Source organism: Eretmochelys imbricata, chromosome 3 (assembly GCF_965152235.1).
Source record: "Eretmochelys imbricata isolate rEreImb1 chromosome 3, rEreImb1.hap1, whole genome shotgun sequence".
Taxonomy (NCBI): domain Eukaryota; kingdom Metazoa; phylum Chordata; order Testudines; family Cheloniidae; genus Eretmochelys; species Eretmochelys imbricata.
The window spans coordinates 33,736,115-33,763,743 of NC_135574.1; the positions used below are offsets into that span (position 1 = coordinate 33,736,115).

Consider the following 27,629-nt stretch of genomic DNA (forward strand, 5'->3'; position numbering starts at 1 on the left):
CTTCACATCCCTTGCTAGTAGGGTGACCAGATGTCCCATTTTTATAGGGACAGTCCTGATTTTTGGGTCTTTTTCTTATATAGGCTCCTATTACCCCCCACCCCATCCCGATTTTTCACACTTGCTGTCTGGTCACCCTACTTGCTAGCTGCAACTCCAATTTGTGCCTTGGCCTTCCTGATTACACCTCTGCATGCTCTAGCAATATTTTTATACTGCACTTAGGAAGGAAGATCCGATGCACCGCTATAGGCTGGGGACTGACTGGCTCAGCAGCAGTTCTGCAGAAAAGAACCTGGGGATTACAGAGGACGAGAAGCTGGATATGAGTCAGCAGTGTACCCTTGTTGCCAAGGCCAATGGCATATGGGCTGTATTAGTAGGCGCATTGCCAGCACATCGAGGGAAGTGATTATTCCCCTGTATTCGGCTGGTGAGGTCACATCTGGAGTACTGCGTCCAGTTTTGGTCTCCCCACTACAGAAAGGATGTGCACAAATTGGAGACAGTCCAGCGGAAGTCAACAAAAATGATTAGGGGGCTGGGGCAGATGACTTACAAGGAGAGGCTGAGGGAACTGGGCTTATTTACTCTACAGAAGAGAAGAGTGAGGGGGGATTTGACAGCAGCCTTCAACTACCTGAAGGGGGGTTCCACAGAGGATGGAGCTAAGCTGTTCTCAGTGGTGGCAGATGACACAACAAAGAGCAATGGTCTCAAGTTGCAGTGGGGGAGCTCTAGGCTGGATATTAGGAAACACTATTTCACTGGGAGGGTGGTGAAACACTGCAATGGGTTACCTAGGGCAGTGGTGGAATCTCCATTCTTAGAGGTTTTTAAAGCGTGTCTTGACAGAGCCCTGGCTGGGATGATTTAGTGCTTTGAGCAGGGGCTTGGGCGAGATGACCTCCTGAGGTCTCTTCCAAGCCTAATCTTCTATGATTCTATGGTTAAGGGCGTGTGGCGGGGCACCTTGGCAACCAATGCAGTCAGACCTCTGAGCTGGGAACATAAACACTCCCGCTGCAAACACGGGACACCCAATCCCTTGCAACCTGGACGAGTTTCGTTTCTTTCATCACAACTGCTTGTTTTCAAAGATGTTGTCATCGCCTAATGTGAAAACAGATCCGTACAGCCTCCCAGTCGTCCCCCCCCCCCTTTTTTTTTTCTTGTTTTGTGTGGTTTCCCAGCAGCAGCAAGGGGGCTGGGTTTCTCTGAAGTGGTTGCTCTGCAGAAGAGCGAAGAGCCTGCTGCTGCCGCTGCTGGCTAGAAAAGCTGGCCCCGCAGCCCAGCAGTACCTTTGGTTTTCAGCTCCAGTACAAGCCCTGCTGCCAGCTGGAGGGCTGGGCGGGTAACAAACTACCCGCTCGCTTTCGTTTCCCCCCCGCGCCGCCTTATCGGGTTTCCCTGCCCCCGCAGGTGCCATGGAGGGGGCGGAGAGGCCTTGGCGCCCGCTCGGTTTCGTTTCTCCGAGTAGCTGTCGCGGGGCGCTCAGCGCGGGATGCTCCGCCGCGGCCGCCTGGCCAGCCTCACGCTGCTGCTGCCCCGCTCGCTCTCCGCCATGGCGGCGCCTCCCGCGGGCTGCTCCGCCCAGGCGCGACCGTGCTTCGCTGTGGAGGGGCCCGGCTCGGACCTGGTCTGCTTCACCCTCAGCGGCAGCGAGGGCGCAGGCGGCAGCGGCCGCCCCCTACCCCGCTGCTTTCTGCCGGCTCCGGCGCGGTGCTATTCCCTCTGCGTCCCCGCCGCCCCTAGCGTCCCGGCGGCCAGGCTGCACCGGCGTTTGCGGCAGAGGCTGAGGCAGGGGCCGCTCGGGAGGTGCCGGGTCCTGGGGCTCCTCTGCTACAGCGCCCCCGGGGGGCAGGCGGCGCTGGAGAAGGGCTTCCTCATCCAGGACCCGCAGGGAGGCGCGGAGACCGAGCGCGCCCTGGAGGAACTGCTGCGGGGCCAGGGCGAGCTGCCGCCGCCGCCGCTGGGCGTGTACGAGGCGGGCGAGCGGGGCGAGCTGTGGCAGTGTCTGTGGGCCCTGCGAGGGGCGGGCGGCAGAGAGCTGCTCCGCAGAGCCCGAGTGGTGGCCGCCGAGGAGCCGCCGCTGCACCCCGCAGTGCCCGGCCTTCGCCACGCCGCCGTGTTCCTCTCCCTGGAGGCCGCCCGCAGCGTGGTGGAGCAGGTGAGATCCCGGGCAGGGGCCCGTTCAGAGGGAAATGGAGGAAGCTGCACTGGGGAGCTCAGCCTGGCGGCAGGTCCCCAGGGGCTGTGCGCCTGGTCCTTTCCCATCGTGCAATCCTTTGGTAGCAACTCCGTATTGACATTGGCCCAAGTGCGGGGGATCGGGTCCATATTTTCCCTTCTTAACCCCTGGCGCCCTGGGCCTGCTTAGCAATTCGCGTCTTCACCTAGGATGCTGCATCCTACTTTCCCAGGGTCTTAATTTTTGTGTAGAGGCGCATGCTTACCCTGAAACTGAACTCACACCCCAGGGTCGTTGTATTGACTTAAGTAGACGTTACTTCTGAATGACAGCAGCTTACATGAAATCAGGCACCGGCCCGCAGGCTGTGGAATCATAATGCATAGATAGCACTTTTCATCACTCGATCTCAAAGTGCTTTACAAATGAGGTGTGTGTGAGTATCCTCATTTTACAGAAGGGGAAACTGAGGCACAGAATAGTGAAGTGACTTGCCCAAGGTCGCCCAGCAGGCCAATGACAAAGCCAGGTCTCCTGCGTCCCAGCACAGTGCCCTATCCAATAAGCCATACTTCTTCTTGTAAGTACTTTAGTGTAATAAGAAGTTGCATGTACCTAAACAGGTTACTTTTAGTAAATGATTAATGAAGTCCTCTCTAAAGTGCTAGCTCCATTGCTTTCAGATAATTTTTTCAGAGTAACTTTAGCAGCCCTTACACCTGGGGAGTTTACTCCACCTTTCCTTACTATCTTCTTTTTTAGAAAACATATCCCTATTTTTAAGAAGAGATGGAGCAGAATCACCACATCTGGACCAAAGATTGGGATTGTTCAAATCAAAGACTTTGATTCTTATGTCTGTCTTAAAATTGTATTGTCCTTCTGTATTAAACTTTACCCTTTCCAGTTAAATATGGTCTTTTGAAAAATACCTGTGTACCGGGTGCTCATTGAGTAATCAATGTTACATTTATTACAGTGCACATCGTTAATCCCTGAAGCCACAGCTGTCCTTGATCTAGTGGATAAATGCCCCAAGCATTCAAAAAAGGGAGATTTTCCTGTCATAGTTATTGAAGGATTAGATGCAACAGGTAGGTGCATAATGTGAATATAGAATCACAACTGAATAATTGTTAAAATATTGTCTGACGTGACTTCTGTGCATGCTTAAGGCTCATGAGATGTTCAAAAATAAGACTTCAGAAGTGATTGGCAGAGCCCAGAAGAGCAAGTCACAAAGATCAAAATTCTCCTCCCAGATTTGCATGGCAGATCTCAACTCCAAAACAATTTTTCACTTCATGTGCAAATTTCCTACTAATGTCATTGGAAGAGCACTCAGGTAGGCAAAGTAGAATATTGGAAACAAGAGCCGTTGTGCACAGTTCAGCCCTTAGTCTCTTGAAGAAGGGGAGAATCAAGGTACTTTTGAGCGACCACAGAACAGCATTGTAAATGCCTCTGAAGATCTGCGCATTCTGCATTTTCAGTTGTAGGGAACCACCCCTAAACAGGGAGCAAAATTCATCAAGTGTCACTCCACTGAAGTGAACAGAATGATACCAGGAATTAATTCGGCAACATCTGTGTACCCTGCCATGTCAATAAAGTTATTGAAACTGAAATGTAGAAAAGTTACCATATGAGCAGATGGCCTAAAGGGCAATAGAGTCAGGCTACTGGCAAAAGAGGGAAATGACTCTGACTAGGTATTACATTTCCAAAGCATGGGTGTTTTAAATGGGGGGTTTACAATATAAATAAACAAACCACACCTTGGACAAGTCCCACACCAGCTCAGTCTCACTGGAGCACAACATACAACAACCCTCCTGGGATCACTTCTTGTGTCACTGCTGTATTCCCTTTGATCTCTTCAGCAGAGCTCCAAATCCTTAAAGAGACAGGGTGCAGGTAAAGATAACCCCGCAAGCAAACATAGCTCTGATATACTCTTATAGGTACTACACAGAAACTGTGATAAGAACTCAAATAGTCAGATAGAAACATACTGTGGCATAGTCAAAACCCTATCGTATAACAACAGTCAAGATACGTAGTAAGATATTAGATAAATATATCAAAATGTGTTTTGCAGATTAAAGGAAAATAACTTTTCTTTTGCATTTTTAAAAATTAAAGCTAATTGTTATGTTGTGCCATGCTATATGTCTAAAGATTTTGTATTTGTATGTTAACTGTAGGCAAAACAACTGTAACCCAGTCGGTCAAGAACTCACTGAATGCACTTCTCTTAAGGTCACCACCAGCTTGTATCAGCCAGTGGAGGAAGACTTTTGATGATGAACCAACACTCATCAGGAGGGCATTTTATGCTCTGGGCAACTACATTGTTGCTTCAGAAATAGCAAAAGCATCCACCGAGTCACCTGTGATTGTAGACAGGTTTGTAAAAAATATTTTCCTGTTGTTTGAATGTGACCATCCATTCTTTCAATGTGACAAGCAAAGCTACCTGAGTTATCTTTCTTGTCTTTAGCATTACTTTGGTGGTAGCCTGGAAAATATTTATGTATTTCTACTTAATTCTGATTGGTGGTTTAAGTGCATATGAAAAAAGGCAGCTTGATAGTATTGTCTTTAACCAGGCATATTATGATATTTGTAGGCCATCAGATGCAGGAGAAATGCAGAGAACAGAAATAGGACCTTTATGCTGTCTTTATTGACCTGACTAAAGCATTTGACATCAACAGAGACGTGGGCTATGGGCTATTACATAAGCTTGGTTGTCCAGAAAAATTCACCGACATTCTGAGGCTAGTTCATGACGGCGTGCTCGAAAAAGTATGAGTAGATGGTATTCTGGCTGACCCATTTCCTATCACTAAAGATATTAAACAGTGCTATGTAAATGGTCTGCTCTTGTTTAATTTCTTGTGTGCAGCAATGCTCAGTGATGCTATAGGAGACCTGAATGCTGGTATCGGGATACATTTCCGATCCTTTGGAAAATAATTGAATCTGAGCAGGCTTGCGCTGTGAAGGTCTTTGAGGCAATTGTTCATGAGCTGCTGTGTGCCGATGACTGTGTTCTAGAGGCACATACTTCAGAAGAGATACAATTGATTAGGGACAGATTCGCAGAGTCTGCAGAAAGGTACAGGCTGACAATCTGAAAAAGATAGAGGTCATGTATCAACCTGTGCCGGGGAAACCCTACATGAAATGAACAGTCACCATCAGCAACACTCAATGAACGGAATGTTGTTACAGATTTCTACTATCTTGGTAATACATTGTCAAATGATGTTACTACAGACAAGAAGCTGACAAGTCGTATCAACAAAGCTGGTTAATCATTTGACAGATTTTCAGGCAGAGTCTAGCAGCAACATATTAAGCTTCAAACCAAGTTAAGTTTAAAAAGCAATTGTGCTGTCTAACTTGTATCAGTGTGAGACCTGGACCTGCTACATCATATTAAGCTTCTAGAAGAGTTCCATTTATGACCTCTGCATGACATATTCTGCATCAAATGGCATGATAAAGTTACCAGTAATGAAGTTCTGTAACGTAGTCACTCCACAGGGATTGAAGCCATGCTTATCTCATCACAGCTACGCTGGGATGGTCTCCTATTGAGGATGGGTGATACTAGAATGCCAAGGCAGTTGCAGTTTGGTGAACTGAAAGTCGGCAACTGCATACAAGGCAGCCAGAAGAAACACTTCAAGGACACGCTGTGAATGCACTTCTCACCAGCTTGTATAAGCCAGTGGAGGAAGCATAACTTGAAACAGTGCAGTACTGACGTTGACAGCTGTGAGTCATCAGCAACAGCTGGATCACGCTGGTGAGCAGTAGTAAACAATGAGGTTCCCAGTTCAAGATTAACTGCCGTATGGATCTTGAGGCACAGAGGCTGAGTTCTAAACGGTGGTGGACTCAGCAGGCACAGATAGTGATCCCTTCCTCAGCATCGAGCTACCGACGCACTTCATGTGGCAAGGACTGCCGCTCGCACATCGGCCGTTTTAGCCACAGTAATACTGTCATCAGCATCAACTTGGGTCATGAAGCACAACAACCAGATAATTATGGCAGCTGTATGTCTCAAAGGACAATGCTGTAACACCAAAGCAGTTCCGTTGCTGTGTGTGGTGCTGCTATGTTGCGAATGGCTAAAAGTCCAGTTCTCAAATAGCCAGGCATAGCGCAGGCAGGTACTGTGCAAGATTCCTTAATACACTACTGCCTAGTTGCAACAAACCTAAAGAGAGGGCAGACTGCCAATTGCAGCTGGCTGTAAGGCTGTTTTAGATTAATGTAAATTGAAGATACAAAGGTTGCGGATCTCTTGAAACATCTAGATAGATTTATGTGCGGGTCTTGGGAGGAGCCAGTGGTTATGGTACATGTAGGTACCAATGACATAGGAAAAGGTAGAGGAGAGGTTGTGGAGGCCAAATTTAGGCTTCCAGGTAAGAGATGACATTCCAGGACCATCATGGTAGCATTCTCTGAAATGCTTCCAGTTCCACACACATGGTCAGTTAGACTGACAGAACTGCAGGGTCCCAATTCATGGACTATTTGACGGTGTTTGGAGGAGGGATTTAGATTTATTAGTACCTGGTGATCCCTTGGGGGAAAGGAGGACCATATACTGGAAGGATGGGCTCCACCTGAACTAAAACAGAACCACATTGCTGGGATGTAAAATTAAAAAGGTTGCAGGTGAGTTTTTAAACTAAGGCCTGGGATAAAACTGACTGGTGCGGAAGACCACACATACCTTAGGGGAGAATTTATTACAGGGGATACTTCATATCCTAGTAAAAAGGAGAGTATAGAGGAGGATAAGTACAGGTAGGAATGGAAGAGAAACAGTGAAACAAAAAAAGAGTCCCATTCAATTACATTACATGAAGTCAGAGAACTAAATATTGAACATTTTTATAAGTACTTATTAAATGAGGATATTAATAGGCATCACAGAAACAATCATAATCAATGGGACACAGTAATAACAGGATACAATATATATAGGAATGACAGAGTAGGTTGTGCTGGTGCGGGAGAGGCACTATATGTGAAAGAAAGCATAGAGTCAAATATAGTAAGACTCAAACAGTAGCATTGAATCTCTATGAATAGAAATTCTGTGCTTCAATAATAAGAGTAAAGCAGTAGGAATATAATACCGATCACCTGACCAGGATGGTCATGGTGATAGAGAAATGCTCAGGGAGATGAGAGGCTACAAAACTAGAAAACCAAATACTAATGGGGGATTTCGACTATCCCCATATTGACTGGGAATATGTCACCTCAGAAGAGGATGCAGAGATTAAATTTCTAGAACCATTGATGACTGCTGCTTGGTACAGCTAGTGCTGGAATCCACAAGGGGAGAGGGAATTCGTAATTTAGTCCTTAGTGGTGCACAAAATCTGGTCCAAGAGGTGAATGTAGCTGAATCACTTGGTGATAGTGACCATAATGTCATTGAATTTAACATCCTTGTAGAGGGAAAATGCCAAAGAAACCCACCACAGTAACATTTCACTTTCAAAAAGGGGAACTTAGCAAAAATGAGGAAGTTAGTTAAATGGAAATTAAAAGGAATAGTCATGAGTGAAAAGCCTGCAAGCTGCCTGAAAACTTCTTAAGAATACTATGATATAGTTTAAGCCTCTGTGTATACTCCCCATTCCGCATCCCCTCTCCCCCCCACAAAAAAAAAACAACGAAAAAAACCAAAACCAACAACAACAGTGAGAGGACCAAAAACAACACCATGGCTGTATAACAAAGTAAAAAAGGCAGGTAGAGACAAAAAGACATCCTTGAAAATTTGAAATCAAATCCTACTGGGAAAGTAGAAGGAACAAACTCTGGCAAGTCAAGTGTAAAGGTATAATTAGGCATATGAAAAAAGAATTTGAAAAGCAACTAGCAAAAGACACACAAACTAGCAGAAATGTTTTTCTTTAAGTACATCAGAAGTCAGAAGCCTGCCAAACCATCCGAGGGACGACTGGACAATCAAGGTGCTAAAGGAGAACTCAAGGAAGACAAGGCCACTGCAGAGAAGCTAAATTAATTCTTCGCATTGGTTTTCATTGCAGAGGATGTGGGGAGATTCCCACACCTGAGCCATTCTTTTTAGGTGACATATCTGAGGAACTGTCCCAGATGGAGTTCTCAGTAGCAGAGGTTTTGGAACAAAGTGCTAAATTAAACAGTAATAAGTCACTGGGACCAGATGGTATTCACTCGAGTTCTGAAGGAACTCAAATATGCAATTGTAGAACTACCAAATGTGATATGTACCCTATAACCCTGTAAATCTGTCTCTATAACCAGATGACTTGAGGATAGCTGATTTAACATGGATTTTTCAAAAAGGCTCCAGAGGTAATCCTGGCAATTATAGGTCAGTAAGCGTAACTTCCGTGCCAGGCAAATTGGTTTAAACTAAAGTAAAGCACAGAACTATCAGACACACAGATGAAGACAATATGATGGGGAAGAGTCAACACATCTTTTATAAAGGGAATTCATGCCACATCAATCTACTAGAATTCTTTGAGGGTTTCAGCAAACATATGGACAAGGGAGATCCAGCTGATACAGTGTGTGTGGACTTTCAAAAAGCCTTTGACAAGGTTCATCGCCAAAGGCTCTTAAGCAAAGAAAGGAGTTAGGGATAAGGGAAGATCTCTCATGGATCAGTAAATAGTTAAAAGATAGAAAACAAAGATTAAGAATAAACAGTCAGTTTTCACAGTGGAGAGAGGTAAATAGTGGGGTCCCCCGAGGGTCGGTAGTAGGATCTATGCTGTTTAACATATTCATAAATGATCTGGAAAAAGGGGTAAACAGGTGAAATTTGCAAATGTTACAAAATTACTCAAGAGAGTTAAATCCAAAGCTGACTGCGAAGAGTTACAAAGGGATCTCACGAAACAGGGCAAGAAAATGGCAAATGAAATTCAACGTTGATAAATGCAAAGTAATGCACACTTGAAAATATAATCCCAATGATACATACAAAATGATGTGGGTATAAATTAGCTGTTACCCCTCAATAAAGAGATTTCGGAGTCATTATGGGTAGTTCTCTGAAAACATCTGCTCAGTGTGCAGCAGCAGTCAAAAAAAGCAAACTTTAGGAACCATTAGGAAAGGGATAGATAATAAGGCAGAAAATATGATAATGCCACTATATAAATCCATGGTACACCCACAACTAGAACTGCAAGATGTATTAAACCTTGAATACATCTTGCAGTTCTAGTTGCCCCATCTCAAAAATATATTAAAATTAGAAAAAGTACAGAGTAGGGCAACAAAAGTGATTAGGGGTACGGAACAGCTTCCACCTGACGAGAGTAAAAAGACTGGGAGTGCTCAGCTTGGGAAAGAGACGAGTAAGGGGGGATATGAGAGAGGTCTATCAAATCATGAATGATGTGGAGAAAGTGAATGGGGTCGTGTTATTCGCCTCCTCACATAACACAAGAATCAGAAGTTACTCAATGAAATTAATAGGCAGCAGGTTTAAAACAAACAAGGAAGCACTTCTTGACACAATGCACAGTCAGCCTGTGGAACTCATTGGCAGGGATTGTTGTGAAGGCAAAAAGCATAACTGAGTTCAAACAAGAATTAGAGACGTTCATGGAGGATAGGTCCACCATGGGTATTAGACAAGATGGTCAGGGATGCAATCTCATGCTCTGGGTGTCCCTAGACCTCTGACTGCTAGAAGCTGGATGACAGGAGATGGATCACTTGAAAACTTCTTGAAAGTTTGAAAGTTCTGTTCAGTCCCTCTGAAGCATCTGGCAACAGCCACCGTCGGAAGACAGGATACTGGACGAGATGGACCATTGGTCTGATGCAGTATGGCCATTCTTATGAACTGACTGGATTTAAAACACATTTAGCCCTACAGAGATGCAAAGATAGCAATGCAGGTGGAGAGGAGTCCTCTAATCTGTCAGATTTACTAGTTCATTAGCATAGTCAAGAAATCTTATTTCCTCAATTCTGTTAAAAATATGAGTACTCTTTTTGTTGGGATAGTGCCAAATTAGTGTGGCCATACTGAATGAATGGTGAGAACATGGCTTGACATGACTGAACTGCGAAAGAGGGTTCTGGGAGCAGAATCCTTCTCATACCATCAGGCAGATGCCAGAGGTGAAACTGACTGGCTCCATGTTGCGTGTATGATCAGTACTGACTTTGAGTCAGCAGATATGTCCACTTGAAAGCAAACAACACATGTAGAACATCTGGAACGGAGCATTGGCTGACCAGGGCATCTCATCCCTGTTGAAGGACATCATGCAGGGGGCTGAAGTGAATGATTGATAAGGGAGTGACTGTGGAGTAATTTTCAGTTGGCACCACTCTGCAGTCTCCTCCTAAAGTATTAATTAGGTAAAATTTAGTAATCACACACCCCCTGGGCATGTTTTTAAGACATGTGACTCCTTTGAGGAAAAAGAGTAAAAAAAACAAGCAAATTAAATTACTGTTGGGATTCCTTAATTAATGCTTAAAGAAGCAACGCTGCTAGACAGAGTAGCCAAAACTCTGCTCCGTGGGTTCGAGTAGGACTGTGAACCAGAGGGGTCTCAAGGCAACTGAGGCCTTGCCTTGAAGGAAACCGAGACAGATCAGCTAAGAAGAACAGACCCGGAGAGAAGAAGCCATCGATAAAATTGGTAATCACCTCTGTTTGCCAAGCAGGAACTGCGTGAGGCTAACGCAGGGCCTGTTTGTGTATGTTTGTGAAAGAGAGACTCATTAAGGGGAATATGTAGCTCTTAATGCCTAACATAGGAGTTATGTGCTTGATATAACCCTTTACTACTTGTGTAATTCCTCTCAATAAACTGCTGTGTATTGAAAATAATTACTGTGTACTTTTTTCACTGGTATGACGGTAATCTGCTCTGCCAGGAGCCAGTAAAGATCCATTTCAGGGGTAGTAGCGCCCCCTGTTATCAACATTTGGTAGCAGAGGACGGTTTGCTGTTATGTGTAAGTGAATGGGTCTTTAAACTGAATCAAACTGTTTCTGAAGTGGTTGCCTGTTAAGAGCTTGGTATCCTGAATCATTGGTGTTAACCGACTAATTTAAAAATTGTTCTGAATCAGTTCTGACTTATATTAATTCTAGCTCGGGGGCCAGATTTAGTTACAGTATGAAGAGAGGGAAGTATACCGGTGAGCGGGGTTATATTGGCCATTCTCAGAGTCAATGATGTTTCGCAAATGCAGACAGGGAAGGGTCATTGAACCGGAGGACAAGGGGGACGCCCTGAAGCCTCCAGGTGTGGTTGATGAGTGTTTGTTAAGACAGGTGTTTAAAAGCTTGGGGTCTGATCCATGTCTGGCTGATGCAGTCCCCGCACTGCATGAGAAAGTTTTAGACAACTTGATGTTGGTGTATCCAAATGGTTACACTCCCAAGAAAGCCCAAACAGCAGCACATGTCATCGGTGCTATGTCCTGTGGTATAGATTAGCTTGTAAAGGAGCGAGATGTTTTGGAACATCAGCGAGATGTTGTGCAAAAAAGTTTGGAACAAGAATTGGAAAAACTAGAATTGCAGAATGAAAGCCTGACACGTGACTTTCAAACTGCTGTCACAAAAAATGTAACCAAGGCTCAGCAGATAACAGCTTTAACCCATACATGTCCAGAAAGAATAAATATACAGGTGGAAGAGGAGCCCCTTCCAGGGTATCCAGCAGCCCAGCCAGTAGTGATAGCAAAAATGTGTCAGTCTTCATGGCAAATACAAGAGGAAGTAAATCGTCCTCTGACTGAACTAAAAAATCGGCGCTGGCTGAACAAATGGACTCTTTGACTAAGAAAACGTGTTTGCCTTGGCTGTTGAAATACATGGTTAGAAAACATTTACATATTGAAGATTAAAGAGAACTGATAATAACTTGTGCTGGCCCTATGGAAGGAACGGCTTTGTTGGCAGAAATTGAGGCAAAGTTAAACAAAGGTGACAGAGACAGTGTTATCCAGAAGGTAGCCCGATACTTTCTGACCCCCTCTGAATTGAGAAAGACAGCTTTGTTGATGCATCAGAAGGAAGGAGAATCTGTTCTGGCTTATTGTACTAGGTTGTTGTTGGTATGCTCTCTGGTTGAAATCGAGGAAAAACAGCTGACAGATTTGATCTTTGATGGTTTAAGGAAACCTATTAAGGTGTTCATAGGATCCTGGATGGATTGAGATCAGGTTGAATTGATTAAATCAGCTCGGGAGGCAGAAAGGGTAGTAAGTGGAGCAGGTAGTTCTTCTTGGAAAGTGGTTAGTGATGTTTCCTACAGCAGTCAAGCAGGCTATAATGGCTCCAAGCACACGGATATGGGATGTGGTAGTTGCAATGAAATAGGACAAGGCATGGTAGGAGATGTGGAGTGTCTAGTGGGGGATCGTTGCGAGCTCAGGTATGGGCTCAGCCTCAGGAAAGAGGGGCAGATATGATGCGTTTGGATGGGCAACCTCTGAAGACTTTGCTAGCTGCTTTAAGTGATTTGATGGCAAGGACTAGATCACAGTCAATGCTGCAACCAGGAGTTAAGGCTGTTGAGACCGTGGGAACAGGTACAGAAGATCTGCTAGCGAGTTCTTATGGCTTGTTATCCCCGGAATTGGCTCAGATGAAATTGGCAGCTCTGTGTCAGGGTGGCTCCACATTTCAGTAAAAATGCCTTACCCTTAGCAACCCCTGCCCTAAAGGTAAATGTTAGTAGCCAAATTACAGCCTTGCGTAATTGGTAAATCTTACATGGAAGAGGGGACAGAAGGAAACGTATAATGATTGGTGGCATTAATTAGTACAGGAGCAAAGGCAACTTTAAGTATTAAAACACCTGCCCTGGGTAGTAGATCAAGCTAAATTTTAAATAAATCCAGTGGTTTGTAACAGCCTAACTGAAAACACTATATTAAAAGTAGATATGGTACAATAGGAAAAGTGAATGATTACCGGCAATTTGGCAGAAAGGCTGGTTGTGAAGAAAGAGACTGTAAATAACCAGGTTATTTCAGAAGGATTAAGAAAGTAAACTGTAAAGCTATGGCAGCTGTGGCACAGCCAGAGAAAAAGTGGATAAGAGAATTTCTCATGGTTTGGGCTAGAAAGAAAAGGCAGTGGTAAAGATAGTGGGGGGGGAAAATTGTAAAGCCAGCTCCTTAGTATTCCTATCCAGCAGAAGCTGTTCCCCACATTAAAAAAAAACAACAACAAAAAACCTGTTGCAGGATCTAAAAGCACAAACGGTAGTAGTAAAGTGTCCAAGCCCCTGCCACTCCCCAATCTGGCTTGTACAGAAACTGGATGGCCGATGACATTCATGATTATATTATAAAAATATAATTGTAAATCTACCTCTGTTGTAGCCAACCTCCCAACTATAATGACCAGAGCAGTGGCTAGGGCTAAATGGTTCTCTGTACTGAATTTGTTATTTGTTAGTTATTTCTTTGTTATGTTATTAACCTCTATGAATTTATTTCCTTTTGTTTATTTTAAACCTGCTGCTTAGCAATCTTAATTGGTAACCCCTAGTTCTTGTGTTTACATATATATATATATATATAAAAGTAGTAGTAAATAACACTTTCTTATTTACTTTCTCAACAACAGTCGGGATTTCATAGACCTCTGTTGTATTCCCCCTTTAGTTATCTTTTTTCCAAGTTGGAAAGTCCCAGTCTTAATCTTTTCTTATATAAAGTTGTTCCAGACCCCTGATTATTTTTGTTGCTTTTTTTTCTGTGCTGTTTTTTTCAGCTATGGTTGTTGCACATATGTTTTTAGGGATCTATACACAGTGATTCCAGAACCTCTTTTTTTGGGGGGTGGTAGCAGCTAATTTAGACCCCATTCTTTTATATTTATAGTTGGAATTATGTTTTTCCAACGTGCATTACTTTGCATCTGTCAGCATTGAATTTCATCTGCTTAGTCACCCAGTTTTGTAAAATCCTTTTTGCAACTCTTTAAAGTCTGTTTTGGACTTGACTATCTTGAAGTTCTGTATCATCTGCAAATTTTTGCCACTTCATTGTTTGCCTTTTCAATATACAGATCATTTAACGGTTCTGCCTTTTCCCAGTACAGATCCCTGGAAATGCTACTGTTTACCTCTCTCCATTCTAAAAACTAACTAGTTATTCTTGCCTTTTGTTTCTTATCTTTTAACCAGTTATTGATCCATAAAAGACTTTCTCTCTTGTTCCATAACAGCTCACCTTGCCTAAAAATCTTCAGTAAGGATTCAAAGACTTTCTGAAGATCTGAGTACACTATATTCACTAAATCACCATGGCTATATCCTTGTTAATCCTCTCAAAGAATTCTAGTAAACTAATCTTTACTATAATTTCTTAACTATAAACATGAATGCAAATTTCTTTAGTTCTTCTATATTGGCTTTAAGTATCACAAGGTAGCCGTGTTAATCAGTATCCACAAAAACAATGAGTCTGGTGGCACCTTAAAGACTAACAGATTTATTTTGGCAAAATAAAGCTTATGCCCAAATAAATCTGTTAGTCTTTAAGGTGCCACCGGACTCCTTGTTGTTTATATTGGCTTTTTACTTCTTGGGTGTTCCAAGGTGATACGGAGACCTTAATCACCCAGTGGCCTCACTGGTTGTGTAGTAGGTTTCCTGCTTTTGATATACTACCAGTATAGGAAAATCTCAAAATCTGAAAGCAGCCTCCAGGCTTAATTCTCTGAGGCGGGGAACGTTTTAAAAAAGCTTTTGGAAAGTCTACATTCCCGTATTGTGATAGATAACAGTATAGATTTACTCAAAGTCCTAGCCAGAGTAAACTTACTGTGGGCAACAACTTGAAGCCAACCTCTGCAAAAAAAAAAAAAAAGTCCTGTACAAAGTCATGTTAGAGTTGTTTCCCTGATCATGTTTACTCTAGCAGCATTTATTTCACTAGGATCAAAGGGAGAAAAAAGGCTAAAAGAAAGCAAAGTGAAAGGGAATAAAACAAATTTCTATCCAGGTAACTGATTTTCCAGTACAAAAACTCTCCACAACTCATTAAAGGAATATCAAGTTGCTAAACCCGGTAAAGGGGATGATAGGAAGAAAGAATGTGGAAGATGGGGAAATAAGGCACACTATGGTAACAGAATCTGTCATTCCATTTGAGACTATAAAAAACACTCAGGGAATGTGGACATTCCATGTACCAAATAAGGCATGTATTTCTGTGTGGGTACTGGGATTAACATCCAAGATATTAACAAAAGAGTGGCAAGAAACTTCAGGAAAACATACTTTTGTAGTTAAGAGGGAATATAATCTAACAAAAGTGTGTAGGGAGCTCAAGTGTAACAAATGGTGCATACACAGTAGGGGCCAACGTATCGCAAGCAACTAATACCAAAACTGGGGAATTGTGGGACCCACATACACGACAGAAAGAAACTTCTCAGACGCACCAACACCATCGGGAAAAAGCACCCCAAGAATATATCATTCAAGGGGCTTGGTTTAAAAATGAAACTAAAATTCCAGTCATAAGTATAGGATCAACTGTAAAATAGTATAATATCACTGAAAATATGGAAATGTGTCAATGAAGATGTAATTGGTGCACACAGAACACATGTTTACTGGGGTATGGTAATAAATCGGTATTTAAAGTGTCCAAACAAAAGTACCCTAACATAAATGTACTTTAAAATGCCATACCTCATATGGGGACAATATGTAATATATGGAAGGATAAACATGGGTTAATGTAACCAAGCCAACACAAGAACATCACAATGTTCCTAAATGTATAAAATGATTGTAATCATAGTGTATATATACACAACAAATCTAAATTTAAGATTTCTGTAATCTTAGTCCCTAAGAAGTGGATAATCAACAGTCTGTCATAGAGTCACCAGGCTAATGCTCTAAAACTGCAGACTAAACAAGCCCAGTACCGTCAGCCTCTCATCATAAGTCATGTGCTCCAGCCCCCTAATCATCTTCGTTGCTCTCCACTGGACTCTCTCCAATTTGTCCACATCCTTTCTGTAGCGGGGAGCCCAAAACTGGATGCAGTTCTCCAGCTGTGTCCTCACCAGTGCCGAATAGAAGGGAATAATCACTTCCCTAGATCTGCTCGCAATGCTCCTACTAATGCAGCCAAATATGGCATTAACCTTCTTGGCAACAAGGGCACACTGCTGACTCATATCCAGCTTCTCATCCACTGTAATCCCCAGGTCCTTTTCTGCAGAACTGCTGTTTAGCCAGTCAGTCCCCAGCCTGTAGCGGTGCATGGGATTCTTCCGTCCTAAGTGCAGGACTCTGCACTTGTCCTTGTTGAACCTCATCAGATTTCTTTTGGCCCAATCCTCCAATTTGTCTAGGTCACTCTGGATCCTATCCCTACCCTCCAGCGAATCTACCTCTTCCCCCAGCTTAGCGTTATCTGCGAACTTGCTGAGGGTGCAATCCATCCCATCATCCAGATCATTGATAAAGATGTTGAACAAAACCGGCCCCAGGACTGACCCCTGGGGTGCTCCACTTGATACCGGCTGCCAACTAGACATTGAGCCGTTGATCACATTTTGTTTTATTACTTTGATCAATTATTTATGGGTACAAAATCTTAATGGTCCCCCACGCATTGTGACTGTGTATTAGGCTAGCATTATTAAAGAGTACTGATTTCTTTTATGTAAGTGGTTCCTTCTATTAGGAGGTTTTATCATGTTAATGTATTTATTCAAATGGTCATGTATGCATCCCATTCCTGTATCTTTTCCTGACAGATATTGGCACAGCACAGCTGCCTATGCAATTGCTACTGAAATAAGTGGAAAAGTGCAAAATCTTCCTCCAACTCAACATGAGGTGTACCAGTGGCCTGAGGACCTGCTCAAGCCCGATCTTGTCTTGCTGTTGACAGTTAGTCCTGAGGAGCGGATCCGGAGATTGCAGGGACGAGGTCTGGAGAAAACAGAGGAGGAAACCGAGCTAGAAGCTAACAGTTTGTTTCGCCAAAAGTATGTCTTAATAATGAATAAGACCAGAGATGGAATCCTCACCCAATTAAAATCAATAGCAAAACTCCCATTTACTCCAATGGGGCCAGGATTTCCATATGCCTAGACTGTCCTGTTACTCAAGTAATACTGACTGACAAGGGTATATCCTGCCAGTTTGAATGACTGGATGTGCTGATGGGCCTGAGGTGAATAACTTCCTTAATCCCCAAAGTTCAAAGAAATTCATAGTGGTAGAGTTGTGGCCCACCTCTAGTAATTACTCCCATTTTTGATGGCTACAAGAAGCCAGAACCTTGGTTTTAGATCTCACGTGAAAGACTGCATTTTCAACATCACCATGCTCTGTTGTATTAGAATAAGTGTGAATGTGCAGAAGTATTTCATAAGGTTGAAAACTCATTATTCATTACAGAATTTAGCTTAAGCTCTTTTTTTGGAAAATTCTATGAGTGTGCAATGTTGACCATTTTCATAAAAAAGTTATAGAACTTCTCAGAATTTAATTATCTGATTTTGGGGGCTAAGCTAGATTTTATAAACCTAAAATTGACCTTGACAAGGATGTATTAAGAGACTGCACAAGTCTCACTGTTTTTGCCAAATTGTAAAAATGATGTTTTATGCTCCATAATTACATATGATCATGAACTAAAAAAAACTCTGGAAGGAGAATCCAAACACTACAGGGAAAAGTATAGCAGTGGCAGAAGCATTTTTTCATCCTAGCATGAGAGAGCTAATTAGACTTCCTTTCTGGTTAACTATCTTGCATACCTTAATTATCTGTGCCAAAGACTAGCCTATTGGTTTGGGTTGAGCTAATTTTTTCTCCTGGGAGAAGAAATAAGTTACTCACAAAACAGAGTTCTGTAGGCATTATTCCAGAGGATTTCACGATAGTGGAGTGGAAAGGGGGCATCACCTTAAATATTACTTAGATATTAGATATCCAGAAATCTGTTCAAATCTCTGGGTATCTACATGGAGCTGTGTCACTCCCCAGGACCCTCTTTACATTGGCAGCACAGCTTCCTTTTCAGCTGGTCTGCCAGGAGCTTTTTGGAGCACTCCTCTTCCCTGGAGGTTTAGTGGCATAGAAGTTGCAGAGCTGGGAAATGAGGAGGAGCTTAATACTGCAGTACTCCACAGTAGCTTCCATGGGAACATCCTCAAGAGCTTCCACATATCTGGAGGTGTATAATGCCAGGTAGAATAACCATCCTCCCAATTTTGACCTAAACCACACCCAGCCACACTCCTTTGCACATGCAGAGCCCCAGCCCCATACAATTCATGCAGTAGGATCTGGGAAAGAGTGGGGGAGGGGGAGGGTGGTATGATGCCGTTTGGCTTTCCCTCTATTATGCCCTTGGCTGTAATCTCTGTACAAAATCTTGCTTTAGATATGGCCCTTAGTTATTGCTGTTCATTAGATACAGTCAACCTGGATTTGGAAGTGACTTCAGAATTTGCTCTGTTGGTCATTCAGGTAGAAGCCTGAGTGGGTTTGAAATGATCCATTTTGTAGGAGTAGAGAAAACAACCTTCATTGCTCATACACGCCTCAGAGGCTAGTTGTGGAAGAGCTATGTTTTATAAGAATTGCTTGCTTGCCATCCAAGCAGCAAGGTTTTTGTAGTACTGTTTGCGTATGCAGCAGGGAGAAAGATAAATGGAGGGTGAGAGAAAGTTGTCTCACGGGAACAAGCAGCTCCTAGCTGAAATCAGAGCAGAATAAAAGGAACCTGTGCTGGGGTTATGGGATCCCTCCGTTGCAAAACAAACAGACCTGGGCAAAGGAGCATCCCCTGCAGTGAGCACACTGTTTTGTCTCAGGAAATTGGTTTGGCGGTGAGTGTGCATATTGTGAATCCCATCTTCATAAATAACTGTTCATGTATTGTTGTTGTGCCTTGTGGCACACTGCAGTATATTTAATTTTTGGCTTCATTCTAGAATTTTTCTGCAGCCAGGGCATTTTCAGTCAGATATACCTTTTCATTTCATGGCCGTTTGATAGTTATAGAATGTATCACTTGTTTTATTTTTATATATTGTTTTTTAAAATAGAGTTGAAGAGTCATACAAAAGGATGGAGAACCCTGGATGCCAAGAGGTTGATGCCAGCCCCTCCAGAGAAGAGGTTCTGAGGACTGTTTTGCACCTAATTAAAAAACACTGTGGTTCATTATAGCTGCTTTTGTGTGGCAGCATTTACAGTGAGTTTGCTTGTTTCCTCTGTTTTTCCTCCCTGGAAATGCACTGCACTCAGCTCTTTTCCATCCAAATAAGCTGCTCCAGAATTCTCAGGCAGAAGAATCTCCCCTTTCCTCTACCCAATCTAAACAGTGTTTTTATACTAACTCTTTCATTGCTGCCTAATGTACTTTGTATATAGGGCAAAATACAACTCACATGCTGTCCACCATCCCTGGTGCAGCCACCAACAAATCATTAGGGATGTACCAGGTATATGAGACGGTGATAGGAATGTGCTGGCATTTCTAACAACGTTATTTTATTCTATCACTGCATAGAAAACCTGATCCTGCATTCCTTGCATACCCAAACTCCAACTGACTTCAGTGTGAGTTTTGGGTGTGCAAGGAACGCAGAATCAGGAGGAAAATCTGAAACATAGTCCAGCAGTAAAGCTATTAAATGATCCAACATTCAGAAACCTGGAAACCACAGTCCCAGTGTTGTTACTAACATTGGCATTTGGATATTAGCGTGATGGGCATCTTGCAGAAGTGTGAAATAAATGAGGGCCTGATTTTCCCAAGTGCTGGGTACCAATAACTCCTGTTGAAGTCAGTGGAAGCTATGAGTGCTCATGCGTCAGTAATAGGCTCTGAAAAATCAGGCCCTGAGTAAATAAATACAAACATGTCAATACAAAAAAAGGAAAGATCTGAACTGCAGGTCAAACCATTTGAAAGAGAAGCAGGTGGAAGGAGAGCAGAGTCTGCATACTGGCACATTAGAAACGGGGACCTGAGAGGAAATCAACATAAAACGTTTTGTAAATAATAAACAGAATATTTTTCTACATAGATTTTTCCCCCAACCTATTTTTAACGCATTAATGTTCTCTCTCAATGTTATTTGCTGGCCTTCTGATGGAATTAATGTAAAGCAGAAAGACAAGGAGAATCTACTTGCATCGTTCATTTTAGTCAGTTTTTTCAGCACTTTATCTGTACTGAGGTTTCTATTCATATGTTTTATGCAGAGGCAGCTGGACACGATCTCTACCCTGCAAAGACTTACTCATAGGCTCAACTTTATACACATGGGTACCCAGATTGGGGCTACTCACCAGGCATAAAGCTGAACATGTGTGTAAGTCTTTGCAGGGTCAGGGCCTAACTGAAATTCAAGATGGAAACCTACATTACATGGCATTTTATTTCTAATCTTGTTTATATTTAATTTCCTTTATTAAATAAGCATAATTGCTCTATAAATATCTCTTGTAAATAAATGTTCTAAAAATGTGTACGTGAGCATGACTGAACATGGCATTACCCTCCATCACAGCAAAGCGTGTGTATGCAAGGGAGAAAAGTGTAATAGGAAGAAAACCATTCAAACACATTTTTATTTAGTTAATTTACATTTTATTTGGTTTACTTATTATTAATTACTTGTATCGCACTAGTGCCTGGTGGCCCTCTACACACGCCTAGAATAGGAACTCACAATTATGATTATACGGTACATTTGTCTTAGGAGACATCTGAAGTGTTCAGATAATCAGTTTTGGATAAAGGAATTTCAGATGTGGAGAGCATAACCAAATGTGGATAATCAGAGGTTGGATAACTGGGGTTTACTTGTCCTGTAGCTTTTGGGGTCTTACCTCTTCCAACCCTAGTGAATGCTCTGCCCATGGAATGCAAGTACTCCTTGGTCAGGCAGAGCTCCAGTAAAGCCAGGCTGTCTGTCTTTCTGCCTTTCCTGAATGTATTGATAAGGAGGGTAATGGAGCTAATGAGATCTGAGTTACACACACAAGCTTATTTGCCCTTATGGACTATTCACATTCCTTGGAGCTAATATACTTATGATATATAGCAGGCAGTACAATAAAACAAGACTGTTGAAGCTAATGTGTTCCTTTCTTTTCTCTTCACTTTGTTAGAATTAAAGTTCCATATGCACTATTGCACATGGCCCATCCAGAATGCTAAAGATAATGATACAGATACTTGATAATTGTTGATGACTATTGATGATTTCTGTAATTTCTTCTTACAAAGATCCCAAAGCACTTTACAAATATTAATTATATTTTACAAACCTCCCTATAAGGTGGGTGAGAGAAGTATAAGGATGTCTCTTTAGCAGCCACTGAAATGCAGCTACTTCAGGTATGGAAGCAGTAGGACTACACAACAATTTAGAACAGGAAGTGAAGAATATAATATCCAGTTGTGGTTGGGTTATGTAGGTAGTACATGTTTACCTTGGAATTTGACCAGGTCACAGGGCTCAGCCACCCCATCTTACAGGGGAAGTTAATGACCTGAGGGGGCCTCAGACATCTACACAGCAATTGTAGTCCTGCAGCCCAAGTCAGTTGACAGGGACCAGCTGCAGGTGTTTTACTGCACTATAGACATACCGCAAGAGGCTAGGATTTGATTTAATCACTTATGTAACCCTAGGCTCAGGCAATAGTCCCATACAGATACAGCAAGAGCGCCAGTTATGGCTTGATCTTGCCAGGTGCTGAGCCAGTAAAGTGCTTAAGTACATGCTTAACTTTAAGCATGTGAGTAGTCCCATTAAGTCAATGAATCCAGCTCCGACTGACCAATTATCAGTGTGTCTTGCAGTAGGAGCTATTCAACTACTGATCCTTACTGAACCCTGCTGTGCCAGTTATTTACGAGAAGGAATGCCACCACAGCGCTGCAGCAAGCAAAAGAGGGGTTACAAGTTTATTTTATTGTGTCCAAGCTTTTCCCACTCTCAAGAAAATCAGCTTCTGGACAGGCCAAACAGAATGGAAGGGTTTCCTTTGAGCCTAGGTGGCCCCATGGCAGGTTTTCTGAGCCTGGGAAGGATTCTCCCTTAGCCCAGTGTACCATGACGTATTTTTGCCTTCTGCTGCTAGGAGACAAATCAGAAAATATGTTTCTTTGGTCTCATCACTGCCACATTGGCAGGTGAACAGCCACCCATCCTGAGAAGACACTGTCCTTAGTCAAAGAGACTAACAAAAACCTTCAGTGGAGTTTAGCTCGTCAAGACTTTGATTTTGAAATACAACACATTTCAGGAGCCTCTAACAAAGTGGCTGATACACTCTCCTGGCCCACCTGGCGGGGATAGAGGCCAAGCGAGCCAGAAACATACCCGGGGGAGGAGAGGGAACTTCATCTCACTCTGCCCCTGTTCCCAGCAGCTGGGCCTGGGCCCTTCCCCAGCTGGACGCTCTCAGGCAGCTGCTGCGCTGCACAGCGACCTGGAGTGGCAGGTGTGAGAAGTGGCTGGTCTTGCTCCCTTCCTGGGCCTAACTGCCAAGGACAGGGGCCAAGTGTGCCAGGGGGCAGGCACAGTGGGAGAATGAGAGAGGTCTCCTTCCCCCCAAACCCCACCAGGCCAAGCAGAAATCTTGCGGGGGCACTTTACCCTACAGGCTCTATGTATCGCCTATATGCTCCTGGACATTGCAGGACACAAAATCTCACCCACTCCTGAAACATACCCCTAACCTCTGGCTGAGTTACTTGAGTCTTCAAATCATGGTTTAAAGGCTTCAAGTTACAGAGAATCCACCATTTACACTAGTATAAAGCTGCAAGTGAACCAGGCCCCATGCTGCAGAGGAAGGTAAAAAATCCCCAGGGTCTCTGCCAATCTGACCAGGGGAAAATTCTTTCCGGACCCAAATATGATCAGTTAGACCCTGAGCATTTGGGCAAGAATCCGCAGACTGACACCTGGGAAAGAATTCTGTGTAGTAACTCAGAGCGCTCCCCATATAGTGTCCCATCTCCAACAGTTGAGGATTTTTGCTTCTGGCAGTCACTGATGAGCCACATGCCATTGTAGGCAGTCTCATCATACTATCTCCTCCATAAACTTATTATGCTGAATCTTGAAGCCAGATATGTTTTTTGTCTCCATTGCTCCCCTTGGAAGACTGTTCCAGAACTTCACTCCTCTGATGGTTAGAAACCTTCACCTAATTTTGAGCCTAAACTTGTTGATGGCCAGTTTATAGCCAATTGTTCTTGTGTCCACATTGGTGTTTAACTTAAATAACTCCTCTCCCTTCCTGGTATTTATCCCGCTGATATATTTATAGAGAGCAATCATATCTTCCCTCAGCCATCTTTTGGTTAGGCTAAACAAGCCAAACTCTTTGAGTCTCCTTCATAAGGTAGGTTTTCAATTCCTCCATTCATCTTAGTAGCAAATTAATTTGAATTAATTTTTCTTAAACATGGGAGACCAGAATTGCACAGTTGAGGTGCTCTGACTATGCATCAAGCTAGAAAAATGTCTCTGTGATCATTTGAGCTTTCTCACTTTTGATTGTTTTTGATTTTTTTTTTACTGGACTCAAGCACACATAACTGTCCCATAGATGAGTATTCCCCAATAATATAATGTATGTGTCATGTATGTAATGCTATGTTTTAAGAGGTTTGTTTTATGGTCCATGTAACAGTAAGTAAGTGGAAAATGGGCTATTTAAGGGGAGGAAGGTCACTTATATTTCTGCTTTTAGCCAGCAACTGTGTAACCCTTCTGCCTGGTGGAGTTGGTAGCAACAAGTGCCAGGTTCAATATCTAAGGGTTCCTCTTAATACAAAACAGAATCATCTCAAACCCCCACCCAGAATCTGGGAAAATTAAGTAGCACCCCAGGATGCTTCTAAGAGGCGATACTTCCCGGCTCACAAGCGCTGAGTCTGTGCATAGCAAAGAACTTATAATAAAAAGAGACCAGGAACCCTGCATTACTTTGGGAAAACACCACAATCACGATTCTAAAGCATGTGCCAATGAGCAAAATAAATACCCATCCCGGAGTACATCAGGCAGTGTCCTTTGCCTAATTTCTCACCTTGTGGTGTGAAAGTCCAGTAAACAAATGTTCCTTTGACACACCACTCCCCTCTCCCTCCACTGCACCCAACTCACAGTTGCTGTCCTTGGTCAGCGACGACCTCGAGTTCAGAGGTGCATTCACATGAGTTCACTTCCCACCCCATGGAGCACTACCTCTGTGGCTGCAGCCACTGCTGCAACCGGCTCACATTGACCCATATTCACTCTGCCACTGCCATTGTTTGCTCTGCTGCTTCTGGCCCCCTGCAGCTGTTAGGGAGTCAGAGACCATCTCTTTGGCTCCTGCAGAGAGCCCTGCTTTGATTGGCATAGGGCTTAGCTTAGAAACAGAAAAAAAAAAAAAAGCTCAATGCCATGTAAGAGAAACAGATACAAAATATAGCTAGAGGGCTGATTGAAAAACAATTCCATCAAATCTTTTTTGTGACGGAGAATTGTGGTTTTGATTAAATAAAAATGCAGAAAGTGCCTGCTTTTCTGATGAAAAAATCAAAAATTTCAGGCAAATATCCTTTTGTTTGAAATGAAAAGTTGAATTGAACCAGCTCTGCATGGCTATTTTAATTGTAAGCAGAGTTTGAATGAGCTCTTGGCTGACATCTAGTGATGAGCTGTGGAAGAGGACTTCAGGAGCTGATCTTGTTTGCACGGGCACACCCACCCTGTGTAGGTGCTCAGCATGATGGGATTGCTTGCCCGAATGGTCATTTTTGGCTGGTGTTGGATTCCCAGTCTCCTTGTTTCTGGGACAGGAATAATAAAGGATTGTTATCCTTGTTGTGTGAATTGAGGGCAGCAGAATAGTACTTGACATAGCCCTATGGAGGGACTCACCCTCAACTAAATGGCACTCGCTAAGGAGGGGACATGAGTTCCAAAGCCCAGTGATTAGACAGAGGGTATTTGTATCTAGGTAGTGTGGGCCTTGCTTAAGGGTAGCAGACACTTTTTGAGCTGTTCTCTTTTCAGTTTATAATAAAAAAGCTAATTTAGACTCAATTGAGAATCTTATTACACAGTGTAGAACTGAAATCACTGATACCTAGGTCTAAGTATTAGGCCTGCTTTAGTGTGCAGCAGCAGTAAGGCTCCCTGAAATCACTGAGAGCTGTGTTAAATGGTGAGCAAGCAGCTGGCAGGGTGGCTAGCAGAGAGGCACAGGGCAGCTGGTGGAGAGGAGCAACGAGAGGGTGGCGGGTGGAGAGGCGTGGTGATCGTCAAGGTGTCTGGTGGAGAGGGCCAGAGCACAGCCCTGCAGAGAGGCATGGTGATTGGTTGGCAGGGCAGCTGGCAGAGAGGAGTGGTGAGTGAATGCCTGAGCAGCAGAGTGTGTAAGGGGCCTCCTTACCCCTCCACCCAGGGTGGGAGGTGAACCCTTCAGATGCACCTCTGAACTCTGGGTCTGCACTGATAAAAGACAGCAACTGTGAGTGGGGTACAGAGATGGGACGGGCACATTAAAGGGACTTTTGGGTTGCTGGACTTAAGAACCTGAGGGGGAAAAGACACTGTCCAACTTACTTGGGGGTGAGTCTTTTGCTTATGGTCTATGTTTATGAACCCTATTTGTGATGTTTTCCCAAATTAACGCTGAGTTACTTCCATCCTTTTACTAAAAGTTTTTATGATACACTCAGACTCTGTGCTTGTGAGAGGGGAACTATTGCCTCAGGTCACTGGGAGGGGGCTCAAGCCAGTTTTGTATTTTATTGTTAAAAAGGAACCCCTCGATACTGAACCCAGCCCTTGTTGCTGCCAACTCTGACTGGCAGAAGGGTTACAAAATTAAAACCACATCACCCATTCATCGCCATGCTCTCTGTAATAAGATGCACATTAGGCGCTACAAACACAGAGTGAAATCTTAACAGGAATGTCATACCAGGAGCAAGGAACTATGGCCCAGATCCACAAAGGGACTGAGGTGCTGTGATGCTGAGCATTGTAACACCTAACCCTGAGACACCTAGAAAATCACAGGAACGACATTGTGATTGACAAAGCCCAGGTTGAATGGGGAGAGATAGGCACCTTAGACTGTGATCCACAAAAGCCAGCAGGCTAGGCAGGAAGCCATTTAAGCCAGCCAATTGGAGCTACTGACAAGAGGATTGTGTCCTCAGCCCTCCCCTCCCTCAGAGATAGGGCTGCAGGTAGGTGCCTTTCTCTGCTCGCAATCCACAGCCAGGAACCCTCCCCTGGTTAGGAGGCTTAGGCACCTAACGAGTTAGGCACCTGCTTCATTCTATACAAAATAGAAGAGGTGTTGCTACTGATGACCACCTTATACCTTTTAGCTTAGTGGTGAGAACACTCACCTGGTATGTAGGAGAGCTGGGTTCAATCAAAGAGTTATGGGAGGAGGGGGACTGGATGCTGAGTAGTCCACCTCCCAGGTATGTGACCTAACAACCAGGCTATGAAGTCATTCTCTTGCTGGCAACGTAAAGGAAAGCAGGAAAAAAACAAGAAAGCGAGCAAGATCTGTGTGCTTTCTTGGTTTTTTTTTCCTGTGTCAGAGTGGCAGAATGGGGATCTCAGCTCAGGATGTATTTTACTTACCCATTTTAAAAAATGCAGGACAATGATTAGCAAAACTGTATAACTTTCATATATGAAAGTCTGAGCAATTTAAAATTACATTCTACTTTACTTTTCTTTTGGTGTTTGGTGTTCTGTAAGGTAATTTAAATGATAATCCAGGATTATAACTGGAATGCAGGGTATTGGTTACCAAGTATTTGTAACTTAACTTTCATATGTTTAGGAAATGCTGAACAGCTATTTTGATTTTTTTCTGTGTAGTAGTTTAAATAAATTACAAAAATAAGTGAAACTGGTGTGATTATATTGCATTATTTTGACAAATAAATAAGCAGAATTTTGCAGAATTTTAAAGTTTTTTGGCACAGAATTCCTCCAGGCATAAATGTAGCAGATTAGCCACAGGGACTCGACAGTAAAATCATATGTGCCTATCTCTAGGACTATCCTAGAAAGAAACAGTTGTTTGGGGGAAGGGAGAAATTTGCTTGGATTTGGTTTGTTCCCCCTTGCTACAGAAAGGGGGAGTTCACAGTTATTAAGAGTCTCTCTACATTGTGGAAAAAAATGCAAATTGCTTCCCAGCTTAAGCTCCCTCATCAGGTCTGTGTTATGGCTGAATGTGAGAGGGAAAGATCAAAATCCAATTTGACTAGATCCCGCAGAGCTGGGGCATCAACAATGTTTGTGGTTTTCTGCTGTCTCCTGACATCCAAATGATATTAATGCTACATGCATAATCCCTAG

General features: G+C 43.2%; 1 protein-coding gene across 1 annotated transcript; it reads left to right on the top strand.

The window, feature by feature from the left end:
* The first annotated feature begins 1,291 nt into the window (after nt 1-1,291).
* Nucleotides 1,292-21,361, top strand: CMPK2 (cytidine/uridine monophosphate kinase 2). Its single transcript, XM_077812566.1, has 5 exons — nt 1,292-2,170; nt 3,171-3,285; nt 4,399-4,600; nt 17,010-17,243; nt 19,317-21,361. The coding sequence occupies exons 1-5, from the start codon at nt 1,505-1,507 to the stop codon at nt 19,438-19,440; spliced, it is 1,341 nt and encodes a 446-aa protein (XP_077668692.1). The 5' UTR covers nt 1,292-1,504; the 3' UTR covers nt 19,441-21,361.
* Nucleotides 21,362-27,629: the final 6,268 nt, after the last annotated feature.